We start from the raw sequence: 24692 nt of genomic DNA on the forward strand, positions 1-24692 counted from the left end.
CACATCTCTGTACTCCTGCACCTGTCGGATAAACTGCAGAGCACCCACTCAGGGATGGCACTTGGCAGTCTGATGTCAAGACATGCCTGTTTGATTGATCAGATGAAGCAGTGCTCCAAGGCAGTGAGGTGGTCGAGAGGACCACGTGCAATTTGACAGAGCAGGAGGCGTGCATCTCTAAAGTCAGAAACTGGGGCATTTGGAAAGTGAGCACCCTGAAAGCTGCCAAATGCTTAGTATTAGGTTACTAAATAGCAATAACAAGCATTTCTAATGGATGGAGCCTCAGACTGCTGACTGAGGGTGCAAAACCTTTTTGCACGGGTCCTTCTGCCCCTTAGGAACATCAGCAGAATGACTGGAAAGCATGGATTCCTCACCTAGGTCTGCTTTTTGTAGCAAGGCTCGTAACCGCTCTCACTAAATGGATGCACCCTCCTCAAGATACAGCTGTCTCACCAGAGCACCCATTTTCCTCCACTGTGCCCCAGTAGGATCATTTCAAGGCCAAAAATCTAACACACTGTAAATATTCTCACCTTTATGTGCCCTCCTTCATACTCAAACGGATAGCGGCAGTCAACGATCGTCACCTCATCCACAACAGAACGGTACTTTCCTTGCAAAACATCAGCCAACTGCACAACAACAGTGTTAAGAACAGTTAGAGCGAAGACCTTGAAAAGAGAATAGAAAGCAAAACCCTGTTTACTTACAGTGGATGGCAGTATCATCTTGAGGTCATGATGCTTCCCTTTCACCAGGGGCAGAGCATAAGGCTGAAATGTATTAGAAAGTGCTCATCAACTCTTGGCCTCTTAGGGGGAAAAAAAAATGAGGGGGAACAGATCTCACCTTTGTAAAGTCTCCAATGAGATCAGGATCTGCATCAGCTAGAAAATAAATACATCACCAAGAGCTTAAGAAAAATTCTCACTTGATACCAAACTTGGACCCTTACATTTCTGCAGTGCAAGCTTGATAGAAGCATCGGTGTCTGACAAGGACCTAGAGAAGTTGGCAACTCTTGAGGAACAGCTTGGCTGGAACAGGAAATGAAAACTCATATTAACGACACAACTTTATGCAGAAATAACCCTTCAGCATCCTGGTGGTATGTGGAGTTTCACGCCCATAATCTGCACACAGCCTATGACAGACGCCGCAGTGCAGGGCTCTGGATCAATTTTGATCACTGATGACAACGCACAGTATACGGGCGATTTTGTATTTCCCTTCATCGAAATGTGGCCGCTGCAGCGAGGACTAGATCCCGTGATCACAGGCTCAGCAGCTGCATATTGTAACCTTTCAACATGGCACTGATGACTGCAGAGCATTTTGAAACTGGCTTTGTTGCAGGCAAATGATACAGCATTCTTGTTGAGTTATTCCTGCCTGATGCTATCAGTGAGTCACATATCGAATGCAACATAGCAGTGGCGACGAGATAGCAGTGGCACTAGGCGAGTCGACCCACAGAAGCATGAGTGCTGGGCGGCCACTGGAATTCGCTGACACAGAAGGTGCATGGTCTACACATTGTGCTTGTCTGGAGGCTTACTTTGAAGCATGTAGCATCGTGGAACCAATGAAGAGGCAAGCGCTGCTCATAGCTTCGCTCACGGAAAGTGCGGTGCAAGTGGTACAGGGGCAGTGTCACCCAAAAAAGGTGAATGAGCTGAGCTACAAAGACGTCATTGGGCAAGCTATGCTTTCTTCATGCGCTCACAAAGAGACTGGAAAACTGCTGATGATTTCATTGTGGAAATTAGACTGCTAGCGGAGAAGTGTAACTCTGGAACATGACTGGAGCACATGTTAAGGGACAGAATTGTTTGCAGTGTGCAGAAGAAGATGTCCAGCGAAACTTACTGCTGCAACGAAAGCTTACACTAGAAGAAGTAGAAGACTTTGCTGTCTCGGCACAGACAGCTGCCGAGAATGCCAGGAGCATGCACTCTGCAGAGCCAGGAGAGGTACATTCTGCCCGACAAAAGAGCCATTCATCAAAGGCACGCCCAAAGCCGGAGAAGCATGACACATGTGGAAGGCGTGACGGTGAATCGCACACACAAGGCACAAGCAAACACCTTCGTGCAGTGTGCCACAGGCGCGGCAAATGAGGACATCTGCGCCAAATGTGCCAGTCCAGCTCAACTAATTTCCATTGGCAGGGATCCCACATTACGATTCTAGGGCTGGTATGCAATGGCAGCTGAGGTAGACATAAGCTCAGAGAATAACAAAGCAGTGTACACGATTTCAACGGTCCTCCACCAAGGAGCCCGCATCCGCAAGTTTAGACCAATTTACAAGAATGTTAGTTAGAATAATGTCATTCTTACTATGCTGGTGGACACAAAATCACCTTTAACTCTTTCCTTACCACGCCACTGTGCTTCGATCACCGGTGATCGAAAAATTCGAAGCGCTACGGCAGCGCGACCGCGGCCGCTACGGACTTGCTGAGTCATTCGGTTTGTTGTTCACACATTAAACTTCAACTTCCTGTTTAGTTTATATTTTTGCCAAAAAGCGGCAATTTTTGAGACGCGCTTGAAGTTGGGTGTGCGGCGTCGGGCGCTCCGAACAAGCCGTCATCATCGGGAATGGCGCTCGCTCGAAAAAACCCCGTTCCACTCAATTCCGCTGCGTTTGCACCACATATTTTTGATGTATCGATTAGCACGGACCCTGACGACGATGCTGTATCGTCAGGTATTGTTTCGAAGCCCAAACTGGGGCAACGAGAGCCCAGAACGCTCGCCTGTGCGTTCAGATTCCTCGTTCCGGTCTTTTTGTGCGAACCGAAGCTCCTCATTGTAGCCGTTACGGTGATGTGGCGCCATCTAAGTTGTTCTCCAGAGACTACAGTTTCGGTTTCTGAGTAGAGAGCAATTTTCCCACGACGCGCGAATTTTTGAAACGCCCTTGAAGCGGAGGGTACGGCGCGGACGCTCCGTGCATGGCGTCGGGCGCGCAGACGGCGCGCGCTCGGAAAAACCTTGCTGCGCGCAATTCTACTGCGTTGACTGCAATTATTATCTATGCTACGAGTAGTAGAGTCTCTGGTGACGATGTTGCATTGTCGGATTTTGGTTCAGACGCTGTAACTGCGCAAACCGATCCCGGAACGTTGGCCTGATAGTTTCGCTTTCTTTTTCCTGTCCGCTTGTGCGGGTGCATCTGGTTTGTTGTTCAGACGGTTAGTTCCATTTTCGGCCTAGTTCGTAATTTTCCCGCCAGTCGTGCATTTTTGAAGTGCCCTTGGAGCATAGGCTTATTGCGACATAATATGCGGTGAGGATGGCGTCGCGTCGAGGTCGGGCGCTTCGCGCGCTCGGAAGAGTCCCGCTGCACGTGATTCTCCAGCCTCTGCAGCTGATTTTCAAGATCCTCCGAGCAGCAGTGCCTCGGACGAAGATGTTGTAACGTCGGATTTCGATTCTGCAGCTACATCGCAGCTATACTTATCGCATACTTTATATCGCAATATCACACCTATACTTGTTGTGTTTTATATTTTTTTTTAATTTTTGACGTAAATTAAATAAGTTTTGATTTGTATTTTTTAAACCACGCTTACCAAGCTTTCGTTTGGCGCATAACATTACACTTCCAATTTTTTTTTGTTGGACTGTAAAAATCATATAAAGGGCACTCTCAAACGAGCCTTTTCAAGAGGCATGAAGAAAAAAAATTCTAGCTCGAAAACTATTCAAGTTATAATTTTCAAACTTTAATGCCATGTTTTAGAAAGAATTTGAATTGTTTTGTAGTTTCTAGAATTTTTTTAGTACAAGCGTTTGGAAAGTTATTCCATATAAACACAAAACTTTTCTTCTTTTTTACTTTTTGTTGTGTTTACTGATTTTTTTTCACAGCATTTCAAGCAGAATATGTGTTCAAATAAATTTCATTATAAAGCGCATTCTATCTGAATTATTGTTATGCATTTTATATAATTTTATCTATCACACCTTTTCTAAAAAAAAATTTTGTCTGAGACATGTGAAAAATGGTCGTTTTTCCCGTGGTAAGGAAAGAGTTAAGTGTCATCTCCGTAACAGTGTTCCGGAAGTACGAGGTGATGTGGCCGCCATTGCAGAAAATGCAGCTAAATCTCTCCTGCCTCTTGGGCGAACTTCCAGATGTCAGACAGCTCAGCATAGCTGCTACGTGTGAAGGGAAAGATATTGCGAGTGCTGTCATAATGGTTGACAGCTCCGGACCATTCTTGTGTGGCAGAGACACAATCAAGGCATTCATTGTGGTGGGTGTGGCAATGTTGTCAAGTGTGGTCGTTAGTGTACAACTGGTTGAGTTAAATGCTGCCAGCACGGAACTGCAAGAGCTGCTCAAAGAATAACGTGTTTGCTCCAGGGCTCGGCCTAGGCAAGGGACCATTGGTGATATTTCAGCGGAAAGAGAATGCGTGTCCATGGTTTTTTAAGGCTCATTGGTGCCCAACTCGTAATAAAAAAAACTGCTTTTTCCTTGAAGTGTTAGAAACAGCGCAAAGATGGCGTGAACAATGAGAAAGAATATTTACAAGATGGGCGCTGACTATGAACTGATTCATTTAGATTCAAAGGGCATATTTTATTGGTACAACCCTCGCCCATGCACATCTATCACATGATCAAGCGATAAACTTATATTTCTCTACGCAGTCACTGCTTACTAACAGCACACGCCACAGTTCCACACAGCAAAAACAAGAAAATCAATATAAAACCGGCTTATAACTTGGAAGAAACAAGAAATAACCCATGTTTATCAATGCAAGAATCTTATATCTCTTAGCCAGGCTGTGTCAAAAGAGAAAAAGAAAAAAAGGCAAAAACAAGGAACCAGTGTAGACAGTTAAAACCATTCGTAGCGAAGCAGTGTCAACAACGAAAAAACGCGATCCCATTCAAAGGGCAACCAAGACATTAAACAGCCCACACGTGTCCGTCCAGAAATCGCAGCTCTTTAACAAGGAGTGAAACTGAGTGTGTGCTGACACACTTCTTTCCCGCTTTAGAAATAAAAGAGAGCTTGGATAATCTCTCGCTCCAGTTTGTCTTAGGCATATGTAAGAAACTTTTCTGGGATGGTAATTGACCACTGTAATCGGCTACATTTCAGATGGAGTAATTGTAACTGTAATCAGTTATTATTTTCTGTAACGTGTATAGACTGGTGTAAATGCATAATATTATTGTCACTTGATGCCTCTATAAAACAAGGTGTTGGTGCATCCATACAGCCACATTTCTAGACAAGAGTGCACCTGTACCTCGGAATAGCTCGTGAATCTCTGCAGTGGATAGCCTCTGTAGCGCTTGTGTGATGGGCTGGGTGGCTTGTCACCTGGTGACACCGGGCGTTTGAAAGCCATGCACGGGTTTAACAACGCTGTGATGGGAGTACCCAGCAGCTCGGGCTTGCCGGACCGGATTGCATCAGCAGACTGCAAAAACGATAAATAACACAAAGGAAGGAGAACACATGTGCAAAGCATCAAGCTGGGCTAGCTCGCTGGTACTGAAAGCCAAATACAGTCAAGAGTCACAAACCTGTTTTTTGAAGCTAGAATTTCAGGCATGCATAGCTTTTCACAATTTTGCATGGCACAATCATATGCATACATCCAAAGTGGTCAATGTGTACCTCGACTAATCTCAGATGTGCCACAACTCACTACCCTGCCCCATTACTTGGACCTTACTCTCACTCACTGTGGCACACACCTCAATACCCCTACACTCAGGTTTCTCTCCTCTGCCCATTCACTCACGCTCACATCCACCGAACAGCGAAATCTGCCACATGTGCTGTCATGAGGACAGTGTCCCTTTAGTTTTCTTTTTTTCCTCTTATTTTGCCAATAGTGGAGGGGATGAGAAGTTTACTGCCACGACCAATGATATTTGTGGGTAAGGCAGCCTTTGTTCCGACTCATCTCCCCTAGGATAGCCTGGCATGTGTGCGGGCCCGACACAGATTTGCATATTGTCGCCGCTTGAAGGAGGCCGGCGTCTGTCACGTGTGTTTTGCAGCTTTAATCCATTTTATGCATGTGTGCTGCTCAGGTGATAAGTTGCTGGTGATGATGATAAAGAATTTAACAGTGCAAGGACAGCTTTGGCCAAAGAGCACCATGGCACAAGGTATTTCTCCTACTCAAGGTGGGGTCAAAGATCCATTTCGCTAGCATTTCAGCCCGGGTAAACCGAGCAGTAGGCCAGGGGAAAGCTTGTACCCAGTGTTTCACCGGCAGGTACCTGGCAACACTGGGAAGAAGCATTTTTGCGTACACCTGGCGAGTTATGGCCCTTTTGAACCTGTTCGCTGGACAGAATTACCAAGTGGAGTGCTGCACCGGCTTCCTTCACAACTCTTAGTTGGCAGCAAGCAACAGCTAAGCCAACGCGAGCGACTACGTTGGTTGACTAAATGAAGACAAGAAAGCGCAAGATATAGACAGAAACTTGAAAAGAAGTATTACAATTACAATGCAATCTCAAACTAAAAAAGAAAAAAACGCAGACGGCACACTGAAATATGGAGGAAGTGGATATGTCGACTATTTAAGAGCCAACGCTTAAAGGTGCACTGAAGAGGAATCTGAACTCGTCTTTCTGCCGCGAGAACTCGATCTACACGTTCTGAGCATTCTTAGAAACTTCGATTTATTGCCCTGTGTGGCTGATTTTCCTAATTAAATCGAATTAACGTCCGGCTTTTTTTTTTTAATTCTCCCTCGTACGGTGGGCGGAGTCGACCAACGCGTGGAGTGCCTTGCAGCCAGCTCCGTGGAGGCTTTGCTTCCGCTTTATTTTGTTTTTTAGGTTTCCGGGAATAAATAGTTTCATTCGCAGATAATATGGCCGCAAAATAAGCCCGCAGAAATAAAAATACGCGCGGACTATTTGCTACTACGGACTACTACGTATTACTCCGCCGATGGCAGAGCGGCAAGCCGCCACAGGACTGGCTGAAAGGCACTCCACGCGTTGGTCGACTCCGCCCACCGTACGAGGGTAAAAGAAAAAGGCGGGAGCCGGACGTTAATTCGATTTAATTAGGAAAATCAGCCACACAGGGCAATAAATCGAAGTTTTTAAGAATGCTCGGAACGTGCAGATTGAGTTCCCGGGGCAAAAAGACGAGTTCAGATTCCTCTTCACTGTACCTTTAAGAAGTACCTGCCCCAATCGAGCGAAGCAAGCCTCCAATACTTTAACCCATTCGCTTCTGCTGTTTTGTCCACGTACCCTGCAGCACCATTCCGTGACATCTTTTTAAGCGTGCTGAGAGACCCAGGTCGCGTCAAATAATCAACCATATCTGGTGCTACCAATGTGGTGGCACAAATGCTACAAATACAAAGGTCTAGAAGTTTTTTTTTTAGCATAGAAAATGCACTGCGTTCAGGCAAGTGAAGTACAATGTTGCATTTTCCTCATCCCTAATGGTTCGTTTCTTTTGCCCAGGACTTTCCAGGCAATGCATGTGTGCAATGGGTTCTCCTTCCAGGCGTTAGGGCCATAAAGAGGTCGGAAAAAAAAACTCACTATAATAATATTTTGCTTCCAAACATTCTAGTGCATTCTTAAGTGTTATCTGATGTCTTCTATGGAATTTTGCAGATTCTCTGTTGTAAATTCACAGAATTAAAATCCCCAACAACAACAACAATGCTCTGGGGATGTCACCCCATACCCACTGCGATTGAAGACAGACAGACGTGCTGACTATGACTGAAGGGGCCTCACGTGAGTAGCCTTAGTTAATCACCATGCACAAACAATGATTAACAGATGATATCTTTCCTGCAAGCCTGCCTCAAAACAGAAACAGAAGAAAAAAATTCTGGTGTGAAATGTTACGCCACCTCTTCTGCTGAGCCACAGGCAGGCGAGTTTTCACTGGGATTGAGAACACTTTCTTTAAATCCATTAACTAGGAGTGTTTGTGATGATGCTTGGTACAAGGGTGAGTGGAGAAGCTTTGCAATTGGGCCAGGCAGGTGAGACTCGTGTTCCTGAAAAAAAAAAAAAAAAGCAGTTTAGAACATACTGAGCAGTAATTGCATAGGTCAGCTTTTGTCATTATTTTGGGAACATTTAGAGGTTAACTCAATACTAGGCCTCTCACAGGGAAGATGGTTTATGGTTTATGAGGTTCAACGTCCCAAAGCGACTCTGGCTATAAGGGACGCCTAGTGGAGGGCTGCAGAAAATTTCAGCCACCTGGGGTTCTTTAACGTGCACCGACTCCGCACAGTACATGATTCTCTAGCATTTCACCTCCATCGAAATGTGACCGCCGCAGCTGGGACCAAGCCCGCATCTTTCGGGTCAGTAGCCGAGCAGCATAACCACTGAGCCACCACGGTGGTTTCACAGGAAAGAACAAACTAGGGTGCACCAGCTGGACAAACTAAAGAAGACCAAAGTTATTTCTGCAGTCATTTTTGTTCAGGGCAATTTCCTTATTACAAAAAAACATTTGGGACTATGACCGGCTGAGCATCGTATATTAAATATTAAACGCAGAAATGGCAGCCTATATTGCAACATTTCGCAACATATTGCAATGGATATTGTGAATGAAGATGAGATGAACAAAGTGTCCACCCTGGCACTGACTGCAACGCCAACCTGTTCTCGCTCACCTTGGCGATGAACAGCGACGGGATGCCGACTGGTTGGTGTTGGTGTGTTGGGTTTTATGGTACATAGGCAACTGAGGCCATCATGCGCCAAACACAAGGTACGGTAAAAGTTTTTTGTTGAATATTATAGAAATGTAAAAAATCATCCCTGGTGTCGAGGCCCCCAAAACGTTAATATTACCTTTTGAACACATACACAAATTTTAGAAATGGCTACTAGTAAAAGCTTTAAAGGGGGCTGGGAAACCTCAGTAGCTATCCTTGGTAGGACAAGGATATTGAGACTCCCAACCAACCAAAATTAAAACCTCAGCCTTCTTCTCAGGCGTGAGAAAGTGGCTGAGGTGTATTAAAATTAAAACAGACTAGTGGGTAAAAAATTTTAGAGACACTTAAGAAATCCCGATTCTTTAAGAAAGCTAAAAACACGTGATATATCAACAATTGCATTATCTCCTGAAAGCAGTGTAGGATGAAAAGGGATGTATTCAGTATAAAATTGAGTAAAGTACTTTTTCCTTAGTTTTTCCAATTTCATACAAGAGAATAAAATGTGGTTAATCGTAACTTCAACTCCGCATTCTTCGCAAATAGGTTTATCTTTTTTTGTCAGTAGGAAACTGTGTGTCAGGTGTGTGTGTGTCCTATACCGAGATGTGCTCCATTATTTGACTGCCTCAATTCCTCCCCATCTGACCCTGCTCTGCACCGGTGTGTGCTGCATAATAACACTTTATACTGCAGAAGCCTAAACCCCACCGGCCTCCACCTCCTGCTCTTTGTGCCCAAGCAAGTTCGCACTGATGTCCTCCACAACTGATGACCTCCCCACTGCTGGACATCTGGGTGTCTCGCGTACTTACGCCCGCGTGCGTCGTCGCTTCTTTTGGCCCCATCTCTGCCTGTTTGCATGCTGCTATGTTCATGCCTGCGAGCAGGGGCAGTGCCGGAAATGGCTTGCCACTTTCTCAGCGGGCATGCTCCAACCTATTATGTGCCCCCCCCCCCCCTGAACCTTCCTATTGTGTCGGCTTGGACCTTTTGTCCGGAAACAAATGGGCTGCAGTTGCTAAAGGCTATGCCACTCACTACGCAATCACGCCGGCCCTCCCCACCAGTACTACTACTGATGTTGCAGACTTCCTTCTGTGCGACCTCATCCTCCGTCATGGTGCATTCCGCCAACATCTCACCAACCGTGGCCGCTGCTTTCTGTCTAAAATTGTCGACGACATTCCCTGTTGCTGCTCGACTAAGCATAAGCTGACCACCACCAATCACCCCCCAAACAAACGACCTCACAGAGCACCTCAACCACACTCTCATCGATATGCTCACAATGTACGTTTCACCGGACCATCAGGGCTAGGATATCACCCTTCCACACACCACTTTCGCATACAACTCTTCCAGTCATGACACTGCCAGTTTCACCGTTCTACCTTTTGTACGGCTGCCAGCCCCAGTTACCTTTGGACACACTGCTTCCAACCCCTACTTCTCAGCCTTCTGAATACACACATGATGCAATTGCCCGGGCCGACCGCGCCCGCCAACTGGAGCAATCCCAACTACTAGCATCACAGGCCTCACAGAAGGACTACTACAACCGCCGCCATCGCATGGTCTCTTTCTCCCTTGAAGCCCTCGCCTTACTTTGGTCGCCATCTCGCCACGTCAGGCTTTCTGAAAAACATCTGTCCCGATATGTTGGCCCATACCATGTGCTCCGGAGGGTAACCGCTGCCACCTACAAGATTACTCCAGCCTTCCCGGAGACCACTTTCCGTGGAGCTCAGCGTGATATTGTCTCCGTCTGTCGCCTCAAGCCCTACTTCTCGCAGTCCCCTGCCACGCTCTAGTGTACATAAAGACGGTGTTTTTGTGACTGGGGACCGTGCAACAGATATTGTGAATGAAGACGAGGTAAACGAAGTGTGAGTGGTGCACGTGTTCTAGGCTTGGGTACCCTGTGCTCTGTGCTGGCTCTGTGCTTACGCAGTCTGTGCACTGTGCTCAGGTTGCTTTTGCGTCGTACCGCCTTGGGCCATGTAACAATATTTCACAGCTGAAAAAGATTTGTGTCATATATGTATACCCTCAATGAGGTCAGTCATATGCAGGGCATTAAAATATATGCCATCTATTTCCACTGCTCAGGTGGGTACAGAGACTAAACACAATGTCTCAAATCAACAGCTAAATATGAGCACAGATCTTAGATGTCTACGAAGCTGCTCCATCCCCCTGTTCAGCTAGACAACATAAAAAAAAAGCTGAGAAAGAACAGGTGACCAATGGCTGCAGTGAAGCACAATGATTTGCAAGGCTCTGCAATAAAGCATTTGTCTTTTACTTCAAATGCCCAGGTACTGTCAAATGCAAATCCTAAGTACCATGGGTGATATGCAACTGATAACGGTAAGTTTTGAAATAAATTTGCTGTCTGGTAAGTTTCAGAGGACACTGTACTGGACATTAGCAGTATACTGCATTTGTAAAAGGACTTCCCACGCTTTTCACCAAAGGGGATGGCAGTGGCAGCAACAGATGTACCACACCCCAGGAGTGCATACACATACATCCACTCATGTGGCAGACTTTCTTTTCAGTGCGCCAGCACTAAACCCCCAATATCAGGTTTTGCCAGTGCATGTCTGTCCGAAGCCCCTTGCAGGTAGTTGCAGGCAACCTGGCAGCAGGCTTTATGGCCAACTATGCAATACACTTTATGGGAAAACACTCCATGGTCGCGAGTGGCTTTCAAACCCATGGTGGCATGAACAGATCCCTTAACTGTAAATCTCTCATGCTGTGCTCTGGATGTCATCATCTTCATCAACGGATCCAGAACACACTGCTACCACACTGTCCTCTTAAACCGAGCCTCGAACCTAAACTGAAGTGCGAGCGCACCCCATTTGCATTTGGTCCATCCACACTGAATCGTCCGCTGTTTTTTTTTTGTATTTTATTCACATTCGTCAAAACGGCATCTTGTTCATAATTTTCGGCTGAAATGTGAAGGTCGGTTGGATGGTTGGTTTATGGGGTTTAACGTCCCAAAGCAACTCAGGCTATGAGAGATGCCGTAGTGAACGGCTCTAGAAATTTCGACCACCTGGGGTTCTTTAACATGCACCGACATCGCACAGTACACAGGCCTCTAGAATTCCGCCTCCATCGAAATTCGACCGCTGTGGCCAGAATCAAACCCGCGTCTTTCGGGTCAGCAGCCAAGCACCATAACCACTGAACCACCGCGGCGGTGCTGAAATGTGAAGGACATCAAGGTTTCAGTTTGTTTGTTATGTTTCAGTACTATACGGCCCCCGAGAATGAGTTCATGGCACCTGCGTGTTGGCCGGAATCGGGTTTTGTTTCCACTAATGTTCATTTTATCTGAGACTTGGTGACCTAGTATGCATCGCAACCATCATGTTGGCTTCATTCATACTAAGCAAGTGCTTGTTTTAAGTGGAGCCATTTAAGCGGGCTCGAGCATATATAAGTGAGCCCACCATTTATGTGAGCTGACTAAGTGCACTAAACTAAAAAAATAAAAAGGACCACACTCCAAGAGCTCACAGGAAGATAAGCATTCAAGCAAGGCCACCCACCTGGAACGAGTCATCAAGGCTGCATGAGAAACCATCCTCACTGCTACTAGTGCAGCTGGAGGCACCAGCACCACTGTGGTCATCCCAGGACTTGCTCTGCAAACAAAAATTACCACTCTTGCACCAGTCACAAAAGAGTGAAATATCAGCTGAACCATTTACGCTCAGAAAGCTCCCACAAATGAGCAAAGAGCAGTTAAAGCAAACATTCTTGATGAATGGCAATTATGGATAGTACACAGCACAACCTACCGTCTGTCACCGTCGTCCCTGCTCACATACTGCATATAATTAAGGCAATGGCAAAGCCTGCAGTACACTACCATAGTTGAATTTGCATGTGAAAATATTTTAAAAATTGGCCAAGAAGCATTCACTCCCAGCTAGAAGGTGGAACGAGGTGGGGGCAGCCTATTCTGTCTTCACAGTGAACTGGTTAAACACATGCAAGGCCTTAGCAGTATTGGAGGTGAAGGGCAACTGAAGAGGTTTTAGAATTGGGCGAACTTAAAGGGGCTGAAAACTTGCAGGTAAAGAATGCAAAGTCTTTTTGTGTTAGCATTTGAAATGGTGATGTAATCGCTGGATGAAGCCATGAAGGAGTTCAGGCTTCTCCAGAGCCCACAAAACCGGTTGAGCACCACAGGATGACGTCAATTATGGCAGTGGTACATTTCTAGCACAAAAAACAATGTCACCGAAGCTAAAGCCCATGAAGCATTGTTCGGTGGCACCCGACGACGCATGGCAAGGTGTGGGCGAAGGCAGCGGAAGTTTGAAATCTCCCCGTCCATGACGTCATCATCAAGCTTCTCTGCACTTCTTCAGAGCTGTGAGAAGAAATCTGAATATGACCATGGTTTTAATAAGCAATGAAGTCACCATTTCAAATGCTAGCACAAAAAAGACTTCGTAGCTTCATATATTAGAATCCTTGAATCTCAATGAATTTTCATAAAAAAAAAAGAAAAAGTACTGAGGACAATTCCATCAAGTTTTCTTTTTTAGTAAAAATCGATTCTTTCTGAATATTTCGATTCTTGTCTGGTGGCACACATTTATAGCAGAGAAAACTGCACTTGCTAATCTTTCTGCCACTTTGTTCAAACTGTCTCCACCAAAAAGGGACTCCATGATCACTATTTTGAAGTGAACTGCCTAACCTCTCTGATTCACGCTCAAGAAATTCTGTCGATGCATGCAGTTTACTTGCGAAATCAGAAGGGGATGGAGACAGTGGTGCTTCATTTTATGGGCTTTTTCAAGTTATAAAGCAACGTCTTTCTCTTTAGAATGCTGCACTCCCTCAAAATAGGCATAGCTTGCGACAAGCAGGTTTGCAGTCAATTAGGTTTGCAGTCAATTTAGCAAGTTAGTTACAAACTTATAACATCTAATGCTTTCAGCCCTCATTCTGAACAGCACTGAATGCCAGCGAAAAAGTAAACGAGACAATGACATTTATGAAAGTGAAACAAGTGAACTTGCTGACCCCCACCCAATATGAAGACGTATACTATAAGCTATTTAATTCTAAGGTGCAAACCTTTCTTGACCATCTATGCCATGCATAGATGTCACCACATACCACAACTTAGCATAAGCTTAACTACCCACAGTGTTAAAATGGAACAACTATTCCCAGGTACAAAGGCAAGTGCAGTCATTTAGTACCTGCATAAGACATCCCAGATCTTTTAGACACCAAAACCTCTCCGGTATTTTTCGTCCAAAACAAAGAAAGGCATCCACATTATGATATTTTGCGAAAAAGTGGAGTTTGGTTCTTCCATATGCATGACAAAAGCTGCCCCATGAGAGCATGTGCTTACCGGAGGCAGTACACAGAAAGGAAGACAGTTGCTTTCAGTTTTCTTGTGCACTGAAAGCAGCACCAGTTCATGTCACCTGCCATTTTGAAAGCCCAACACTGCAGTGGCAATGTTTGCTCTCCTTTAAAAAAATGTCTCTGCTTTCCCTTTCAAAGCTATGAAATATACTTCAGTGGGCGTGAACTGTATGGCAAAACAGACATTATTCTTGCAGTAAGGACCATTAAAAATAACTAATAAACTTAACGATTTTTGGTTTCGGGGCCCAAGACTTTACTGCGAAACAAAGGTGTCAGCATTAAAGGTGCTCTGAAACACCATCTGAAGAGAGCACATCAACTCTCTCAATCACTCCATTGTGTTGCCATGAACACCAGAGCCAAATAATACACTTCTACACGCAGCAGAGAACCCACAATCAAGCATGAAAGTTGGCAAGCCCTTCCTGACTGGCAAGCCCTTCCTGACTACTTTTTCATGCTCGCACCCTTCTCCATTGCTCGCACCTCAGTATAAAAGTTGAGATATGGCTACTGGTTAGACTCATTCAGACGTCAAGCAGCCACCATGGCTGCGGCCGATAAGCCGCGTAGCTCCGGCGGGTCAGGAAGCTGCTCCCCCGGAGGTGGAGCCGGGGGAGGAGCGCCGACCTTCCAGCGTGCAAACAGTGAAAAGGGAAAGGCGTGGAGATGCTGAAATTCAAATCTTGACTACAGGTAACTTAGCTTCTACAAAGCACATTAGAAAAATCCTTACAGGACAATATTCGTGCAGCGGGGTGCCTTAACATCCCAGGCATACTGCAACTTTATTAGAGTCCCTTTAAAGGTGAGCTCAGTTTTTACAGTATGAGAATCAGCATTGTTGTTTGAGTATAATATGTTAAAAAACATGCTTTTGAAAACCTGTTACATTGTCTTTCCCATGGTACGCATTGATCACATGGCACTGCTCTAACTACAGCAAAAGATAGTTTACAGTTCATGTGTTTGATGATGTAGATGTTGATGCTTCCATGACGCCACCACATGCAGCGATAACACTTGATGAATTTGCAGCATGGGAAAGTCACCTTAGAGTGTTTGACAACATTTTTTTTTATCACATTTTACACCATAAACAACACTGCCGATTCCGAAAGTTTAAAAAAGTTGGCTTATTTGCGATGCTGACTTTCAATTTCAAAACAACCTTTTGCCCTAGAAAAGACTAAAAAGTTGATTAATTTTAGTTCGCTGTCTTTTGACTCAACTCTGTCATGCAAAAAAATGATGACCTTTCCGAAAAATCCACATGCATAGACCGCACCGACTTATCTTCTATGGCCTTTAGAGAAAAATCTACACTGAATAAGTTGAAGCACCCAGCATGCTGAACTGCTATGAAAAATTTCTCAACTGAAAAAACAGCTTTTGCAGTACACACACACACACTATATATACACTTACATTCACACCACACACACACACTACACACTACACACACACACTCTCTCTCACACTCCAATACTTAGATACTTCATACTCCAGTAAAAAAACATTTACAAACTAAGCTTTCTCTTATTATAAAATTATCAAAATCCTTATGCACCACAGCTTTACAACTATTAAAAATATTGTTCTAGCTGTCATAACACCTAAGATACTGCAAGTCTTATTCTGGCAGACTTATGATCGCAAACAGTGTGTTGAAACAACTGAGCCATGCAACATACTTCTAGAAGGAAATAGCTGTGTGCCTACAAAGCTTCTTATGGCTAGTGAGGCTTGCAATGGCCTTGTTGCATTGCTCTGTAAAATGCTAAGAAAAAAAAAATGCTCACTTGCCTGTCTATGTGTGAACTCTGACCAGCACAATAAAAACAATACCAAACCTTCTGGGCTACAAAATCAAATCCTTGCAACATCTTCCATGATAAAAAGACAACATTTCTGACACTTCTCCAAATAAATTAAAAATGTTTCCAGCCAAATCAATGACGGACACAACTTAAAAACATGGTTTACAAGATGCAAGATAAAATTACTACACACCGTGTCAGCTGAAGAAGACTTTTTGCATGAGTCAGAACCATTGCGGGATGAATTTTCCTGGGAGCCAGCACTGCTGAAAAGGCTGCCACCTGACTGAAAGCCTTCGTCGTTGTCATGGTACCCCTAGGAAGCATATCAGCATAAGCAAATTAAGAGACATGCAAGCATGCATGGCACTTACACATAGAAACATTAGCAAAACATGCAGTGTCCTGCTGAAACAAAACGAGGAGGCTATCTTTCCCATGACTCATTGTGAAAAAGACAACCCATAAAAACCTCCCCCTGGCTTGATGAGCGAAAAAAAATCAGTTTTCACTATTTCTGTCATCGACAACGCTTTTTTTTTTTTTCGGGCTTCTGTTAGTCCTTGGTTCAAGTGCTAATTTTCAACTAGAGTAATGAACCTAATGAACCCACAAAACAGGGTGCGCAGACATTCAGGTCAGCGGGCCCACTGACCTGAATGTACGCGCAGCCTGTTTTGTGGCTGGTGGCACAGCGCTAGCTGCTGCCACTACGGGCAGGGTTGGCCCTGCTCCAGGCTCACTGTGTGTGACCTGCGCAGGTGCCGAAGGCCGCTGTGATGCTGTGCCCTGCTGCACCACAGCGGAGTAGCTTGGAGTTTGCAACGAAAATCGTTTCCGCGCTTCCCTGAAAGATATGTTTGTCTTTTACTTTTAGTGTTATGTCTTTTTCCTTTTCCAGGCAGGACATGACTGTGAGTAAGCCGGATGGCTGTACTCACATTTTATGCAAAGGTGGGGTTCAACATCACAGTTTTCAGCGGGATGGTCGTGTGAAGCACATTTGGCACAGGTCTGTTGGCCCTGGCAGCTCTGCGAACTGTGGCCGTACCTCTGGCATTTGTACCAGCAACGTGGATTGGGTATATATGGTCACAGTTTGAGCTTTGTGTACCCTACCTCCACAGAATCGGGTAGTATACTAGTGGCAAAGGTGAGAACAATGTGCTTCATTGGTGTTTCGGTGTTGTCCTGTCTTATTTTGGTCCAGTATACATTTGTTACGTTTTGGTCTTTGTGTCCATCTAGGAGTTCTTCTTCGGTTAGGTACTTGAGGTCATCGTCAGAAATTACTCCGCAGACAGCATTCAATGAATAATGCTGGCTGATTGCCACTGGTATTTCACCAAAACCTGTCACTCCTGGCAACTTCTCATACTGATGATGCTAGACACCCTGACCTAGCTTCAGAATAGGGCACTGCTTCCTGAGTTATCATAGAACGATTCCTTCCTGATCTGCCTTTTCCAGTGCCGATATAGTTCTACACTGTGCTTCTTTTCCATTGAATTAATCCAGCTTTTACCTTCCACGTTTTTCACCTGTCATTTAATGCGCTTTCTTTCTCCGTCCTCCTGTCTGGCATACTTACTGGTTAGCTTCGTAGTTCTTTTTCGCCATTGTGAGCCAGCGCTCTTTCTGTATAAGTATTTAAACACCGTAGCTGCCCATATGTTATCGTCCAATTTCCACTCTGATCTTCATATAATATTTTACTCTGAGCTTCTCGTGCTTCAAACGATGCCCAGCCCATGTTTCCTTGTACAGCCTTGTTTGTGGTTTTGCCACGGGTACCTAGCACTAATCTTACAACAGCTCTCCTATCTATTTCTAATCTCGACTGAATTTCTGCCCTTAAGCACAGAACTGCACTCCCGAAAGTAAGCCCCAGGACCATTTTAATGTGAAAGCATTTCTAGGCTACGTCAGCAGGGTCGAGTCATCAAAACATGTTCACAAAATGTGTCCGCACAATGTGTCCGCAGCAGTTCTGACGTTCTCGCAAGAGGTAGCATCAAACGAACAGTTGTGATTGATAGAGGATGGTGTGAGGATGCTGCGCAAAAAAAAATTACACCGATAGGATGATTAGTTAATTAATTACAGCCAAAAAATGTCAGAAAACGTCGAAATAGAGGACAGCGATATAGTGAGTGGACGGGATAGCCGTGGGTGGCAAAACAGTGCAAAAGTAAGCAAAGGAGTGAAAATAAAGTTTGAAATGAATTGAAGTGTATTTGATGAGTGCTAATTAATTGAACAAACTGTTTAATTGACATTAGTTGTTAATTAGTCATTAATTATCAGCAAAAGCCATTGGACGGCTGAATTAGTGATATAGTAAGTGGACGGGAAAGCAACCACGGTGCCAAATTTGAAAAACCAAAATGGTTGATTGAGATAAGAGAAACTATGACCATAGTAAATAAATTGATATTTAATTAAAGCATAAGATAATTACACTAATTCAGTAGTTAAATTCATTAATAAACAAAAAGAAAATGACAAAGAGAGACGATCAGTGCCGAGGTGGTGTCAATGCTTTCGCGTTCTCCCAATGCGGGTCGCTGCAGTGATCTCTAATTTTTTCCTTACCAAATACCTCTCAGTACTTTGTATTTGGTGTACCCGTAATGCCCTGTTTGATTATTGCGACATCTCTTCGCCTGACAGACTGTTCGTGCTTTTGCGTGTATACATCTGACCTTCGTTTACCTGTACCCCCGAGTTATTTGTATTCAGCCACTCTGGGTATTTCATGGCCTTGTACTGGAAGCACCTGATCAGAAAATCATCACATCTGACTTAGTCGCGCTAAAACTGAAATCTAGCTAGGGTGTCTCCTTCGCCTCCACAATAATTAACCAGAGTTTGAAAATCTTCCTGGCTATCTGCTAACAGTACGAATTCGTCCGTATACATGGAACCTGGGAGCGGCCGAAGTGTGCGGTGCGACGTTAGTGCAAACTAAAAATCCCCAGGTGGTCGAAATTATTCCAGAGCCTTCCACTACGGCACCTCTGCCCCCTTCTTTCACTCCCACCTTCTTCTCCCCCTTCACGGCGCGGCTGAGGTGTCCACCTACAAGCGAGGCAAACCAATTTTTTTCCAGCAGCAGCACAGCGTGCTTTCAGAAACACAAGTTGTTTGTTCTTACACTACAGCTAACGTTCAAACATTCGCTTTAGACGCTCGTAACCATCCTGTGATTTTTTTTTGTTGTTGTTTCCTCAGCAAGGCCGTCTATGGCGGTCGGACACTGACTACAGTAGCCTCACCGATCATCCCCTCTGTTCACCAGGTTGTTCAATTCCACAAACACGCAGATGCCCTCCCCTCCTCTACCGGCGAACCACGCCTGCACCGCGATTCGAACCACATGCTTTTGGCGGATGCTCATTGTGGCGTCCTCACGTTATGAAGCGAATAAAAAAAGAGACGCAGAGTAGACAGTTGTATCGCGGGTCAAGCAAATTTTAAAAATTCAGGCGGCACTTTGACTGTCTAAAGTGTGCAGAGGCGAAAGCATTTTCTGCACCACTTTGCCTATGTGACACTGGTGACGTCACCATTGGATGACGTCACACATAATTGATGACGAAGTAATGACAAATTACTAATTAATGACTAATTACTGATTAATCACTCAGCACTAAATGACTGCTAATTAATGGCGCTCAAGCTTCACCTTTAGGAGTGGAACGCGACAGCGTGTTGTAGCGCTGCCAGGGAGTCCACGGAACGCCACCACCCGTTCGGCGCGATGATTTGCCCTTTGAACGCAACGCTTCTTGAGGAAAGGAGATGGCGCTGTAATTCTCAGTCATCTCGGTGAACACCTTAACCGCACCGTACAGGAAGGGAGGAAGTGGCAGTGAAAGAAGAGGGGCCGTAATGAAGAAACTGAAAATTGTATTTGAGGAAAGGAAATTACGCAGTAACTGTCTCACATATCTCAGTGGACACCCGTCAAAACGCGGACACATCTGTCGACACGGCTGCCGACACGGCTGCCGACACGGACGCGCAGACACGGCTGCCGACACGGATTGCTAACGACAGCACGAGGCATTAAAGGCTTTCGCCTTAAAATTCTGTACACGCCGGAAGTAGGCGAACCCAATACTGTTTCGGAAGACGTCGCCGGCCTCACGGGCTTGTTGCGCAAGTCGGTCACACGCTGACACGCTTACCACAGCCCGCCGGGCGACCTTCAAGGCTGCCCCTTTCGCAATGGGCGCTGGCCGGCCAACGACTCCACCGGCAACCGGCCCCGCCTCAGGTCAGCGCAGGAAATGGAAGTCGAAAGTGGTCGCCGAAACCAGTTTGTCGCCGCCGCTTCCTGGCCGGCGGAAGCCTCTCGGCAGAGCCCATCTCGCCCGAAAGTCCGCCAGTGGTCTGTCGAAACGCGGCACTTCCTCATACACGAGGGCTGGATATTTTCGGGCACCGTTTTCCCTTTCACCCGTCGCCAGATCCCTCGGAAGCTAAAACAAAGCAGAGGATGGCCGCTTCCGCCAAGCACGGAAGCGACGCCGGCCAACTCAAGCGTGCCGCCGCGCGAGTACGGACGCCCGAGGACATCGCGACGCGACGCTCCCGCCGACGGCTCCTCGAACAAAATCCCTCTGCTGTTTCCCCTCGACGCAGAGGCTTGCGGGAGCCACAGGTATGCATGCGCGGGCCCCTTTCGTCAGACTGCACGACGCTGTGACCTCGGACCGAACCCGGAACCGCCGCCAATTAGCGCAGCCAGGAGGCCAGCACGTGCCTTGTGTCCGTTCGCTCAGCGCGGCTCGACTGCCCTTGACAGTGAAGGGTTGACGCAAGCTCAGCGACCAGCTCTCGCGAGGGCGCTTGTGTCCAACAGCCGGCTTTTCAAACACAAACTGTGGATTCAGACGGTGTCGCGGAGCAAGTCGGAGCTGCCCAGTGTGGCGACGAGTGAGGTCAGGAAAACAAGTGGAACACGGGGGACCGCGGCCGATTGCTCAATTTCGTCGAGTGGCGCGTGACCCGCTTCCGTTTCCTCCTGACACGGTCTCTGCGTCTGGAGCAGCGAACTCCCCGAAGGTGAACGCGCCGGCCGAAAGGGAAAAGCAGCTCGGCTGTTTCCGACCGCTATCTGCCAGTGGCCGTCGATAAGCGGCCTTTCCTTTGGCGTACTTCCCTGGCCTGCTCTGCGCCACTGAGGACGACCACCTTGGAGCCGGACATTAATGTGTTCTGGAGGATGTTCGCCCTAATTACTGTCCCGCGCGGGCCGCCACCTCCGTCACTGCACTGAACAGACAAGGGCTCGTTTATTCTGTGCAATGCAGCACACTCTGCTCACTTTATTATCTGGTAATGTTTGCTGGGCAAATAATCGAACCTTTCGAAATGAATGGCGCTGTTCAGCTACTACAAACAATGAGCTAGTATTCTGACGTTTGAGGCCGTGCAGCGAACCGCTTTGAACAAAAAGAGAGAAATCATTTCATCCTCTCCGCCTACCCGAAGCATCAAAATCGGCAGCTTCTGCAAGCTAGCTCACCCACACCAGAACTTCAGTCAGCCGGCTCTGATCAGCCCTGCGCGCCGAACAGTGAAGTGGGAAAGAGAGCAGACACGGCAGTCGGCTGTCATCATAAATTAGCAGCAGTCGTGGCATCGGCGAAGGCAGCGTGCTGTCTGTTCGGTTTCTCTGCCCGTTTAGCCTGCGGGTTCTTTTGTATGTTTTGTTTTAATTTGCTTTGCCAAACCTACACACCGAGCGAAGGCCCCAACGAAGAGCATGTGTTTCAGAGCTTTTATTTACAGCTAGAATGTCTTTTGCAATATGTCAAGGTACATAAAATTACAGCAGTCTACCGTCACGGAAGCGTTTCCAGTCGGATACAAGCCCAAAACGCAAGATAGATGCATTTGTAAATGCCCTTCAAAGGAGGCCCTTCAGCCAATGGCATCGACTGACTGTCATGTGACCCGGGGTGTCGAACCGGAATTTTTTCGGGTTTGGTTCGGGTTCAGTTTCAGGTTCGGCTCCGGAGCGACATTCCGTTCTGGTTCGGAGCTCACCGAACCGGCTCAAACGGGTTCAGACCAAAAAATTTTTGAACGTGGATGCGTTTTAATCGACCTTATTAAGCTCTTTAGTTTTCTGTGTGAAGTGATATTCTCACACGGATGGGTTTCTTTACAAGATGGGCGAGAACAGGGAACGGCCAGCGTCAGGCTAACCACAGCTTCAACCTTGCCTCGATGTAGCGCACCGCAGTCGGTAGACATGCAGGCTCCCTACTTCTACCTTGCGTGCAGCGCCGCGGTCTAATCGGCTCAACAATGTATTAAATAAAAAAGCTAAATTTGCTCAGTGCAAGCTAGATGTTTTCACTTCACCCACTTTAACTTACTGTCCGCACCAAAAAGATAGGAATTCATGGTAAGAGCCGCGAAATCAAATGAACACAAAATTACACGAGTAAATTGGCTATGCATAATTTAGAATTCGTCTGATGAGATACATAAGGAGAAAAACTGGTGGATTTTGTATCTACAAAACCCTTGAGCTTGGGTAGCTTCTGAGACACCGTCGATCGAGTTCTCCCCTGCGCAGATCACTCACACGGGCACCCGAGCTCTACGTTACCGCACACTGTTGAAAAGACACCTTTCCGTCACCACAAAACCGACTTGACAGTCACCTCCTTCGCCGGCACACCTCCACCATGCATCTCGAGAGCTTACCAAACATATTTTATTTAAATAACAGGCTGTGACTTCGGGTCTGCGTTTCGCCCTCCCCTCGGAAGGGCCAGAGGAAAAGGGATTCGGCAAGCAAGAAAAAACACACAACGTGGCTCATTTGTAGTCGACTAGCCGACTCCGCTGCCCCGACGTTCGATGGAGACGCCGCATGCTAAACGTATGGTAAAGCATGAACACCGTCACATATCTTCTAAGGCCCCACAGAAATCACGAAATGTCAAAACTGGCAGAGCAAGAGAGAGGACATAGTAGACGGAAGGCACACACGAGCGCTGTCCTGTCTGTTGTGCTGCTAATTTAATGCTATCGACAAGGTCCTACACTCCCCCCAAAAATTAGACAACAAAACGCTGTCATTGCGTCTCTGCTGGTGGGTGGAGGCTCGCATAGTCATGGGAAGCCGTCTGAGGCTTCCAGAGCCCATCGATAGAACACTTTGTACCGGCTCTGGAGGCGTGGCAAAGTCGAGCGAGTCAGCGCTTCGGAAGTTCTCAACCCCGCCACCCATAAATGCGACCGGCTGCGGTGAATACTATAGTGCCTCTGGCGTTTGGCTACCGAGCCCAAATGAATCGAATCCCATCCCACTACAAATGGCGCATGATGCTTAAGTATAGATACACCACAGAACAAAGGGACCCAAACCCGGTCCCCCATTTACACTACGTACAGCGGCCGCACAGAAAACAAGCAGGCCGTTTGGTTAGCCGTTAGCAGCACCATTTCGGCTCAAGTTTTTTTTTTCTTTTCACGTTTTCACACAGCACATGTGCCATCTTCATTAAATTTCTTTTTTGTAGCTGCGCGAGACACCCTGACCTGGCTTCAAGGAGTAGGGAACTGCCTCTTAAATTTTCATAGAATGATTCCTTCCTGATCTGCTTTTTCCAGTATCGATATAGTAGTTCTACACTATGTTTCTTTTCCATTGAATTAATCCAATTTTTAACTTCCGCGTTTTTAATCTGTCGTTTAATGCTCTTTCTTTCTCCGTCCTCGTGTCCGGCATGCTTACTCATTAGTTTCCTACTTCTTTTCCGCCACAGTGAGTCGAACGCTCGTTCTAAATTTTAACGAAATCGACGCCATGCTGCGGCGCCACGATCCCGTCTACGGAAAACTAGCCCGACCGATACGCTGGTTGGACTTCCGTGATCTTTGATGAACCAGCGCAAAAAGACAACGGACAAATAGACATGGACGGAAGCGCTTCCACCCTAGTCGTCCTGCTACTTGTCCGCCGTCTTTTAGTGCAAACGGTGCGAAAGCACTGCTTCAACCCAACCAAGAATCATCCCTGACCTAGAGGGCGCCACTTGGCCTCGAACCGACGGCATCAGCTTCGCTGGCCACTGCACGAGGGCACTGTAGGCTATCGCCGCAGCCGATCACACTTGTGCTTTGCACATCTCAGTGTTCATCAACTTCCATCTGCGGCGCGAACAGACCATGATCACAGCTTAACTAATATCATCGCCGATGACCCAGCAAAGCAAAACCATGAGCCAAACAGGCTAACACATGCGTTCCCACGTCTACGCAGTTTGACTACGTTAAACGCCTGCCACGCTCTGCGCTAGTTCATCAAAGTGCTGCCGGTGCTGCGTCGCAAGCACCCTCGGATGTTGTCCCCGGAACGTCACGGCAAAAAGAAAGCTTGGCAGCACTGCTGCGCGCCTTTTGTGTCTTAAAGACGTGAGACATCGTTCTATTGCTTAAATACTGCTATAGCAAGATACAACAGCAGTTCAACAGAATGGAAAGCTGGGCTAGTTGTAGGTTGTTCATGATGAAAATTTCTCGGCGCGAAAGGCGCTCGTCCTGTGGTTTCTTCGCTGTCCTTTGTTTGTTCGCGCCCAGAAATTTTCATCATGAACAACAGCAGTTGCCAACACTGGGCCACGGCGTCCTCTATTACTCCGCCAGCCAATCACAACAGTAAACGAAATCAGCTTTTTAATGTTCGGCTTTACTAAACA

The 24692-nt window shown here is 46.4% G+C and overlaps 1 protein-coding gene across 4 annotated transcripts in view; it reads right to left on the minus strand.

Annotated features, from left to right (window-relative positions):
* stg (string) overlaps positions 1-24692 on the minus strand; it is a 151728-nt gene that overhangs the window by 24101 nt on the left and 102935 nt on the right. For all 4 annotated transcript variants that reach the window (XM_089578437.1, XM_089578438.1, XM_089578439.1 and 1 more), the window contains 8 exons: positions 16157-16279; positions 12292-12387; positions 7889-8038; positions 5288-5461; positions 962-1043; positions 856-893; positions 717-779; positions 540-638 (listed from right to left, as the gene is read on the minus strand). In XM_089578437.1, the coding sequence (XP_089434563.1) occupies positions 540-638; positions 717-779; positions 856-893; positions 962-1043; positions 5288-5461; positions 7889-8038; positions 12292-12387; positions 16157-16279 (825 nt within the window). The remainder of the gene's footprint in view (positions 1-539; positions 639-716; positions 780-855; positions 894-961; positions 1044-5287; positions 5462-7888; positions 8039-12291; positions 12388-16156; positions 16280-24692) is intronic.

Source organism: Amblyomma mixtum, chromosome 3 (assembly GCF_055824585.1).
Source record: "Amblyomma mixtum isolate Tamu chromosome 3, ASM5582458v1, whole genome shotgun sequence".
In the NCBI taxonomy this organism is placed as follows: Eukaryota; Metazoa; Arthropoda; class Arachnida; order Ixodida; family Ixodidae; genus Amblyomma; species Amblyomma mixtum.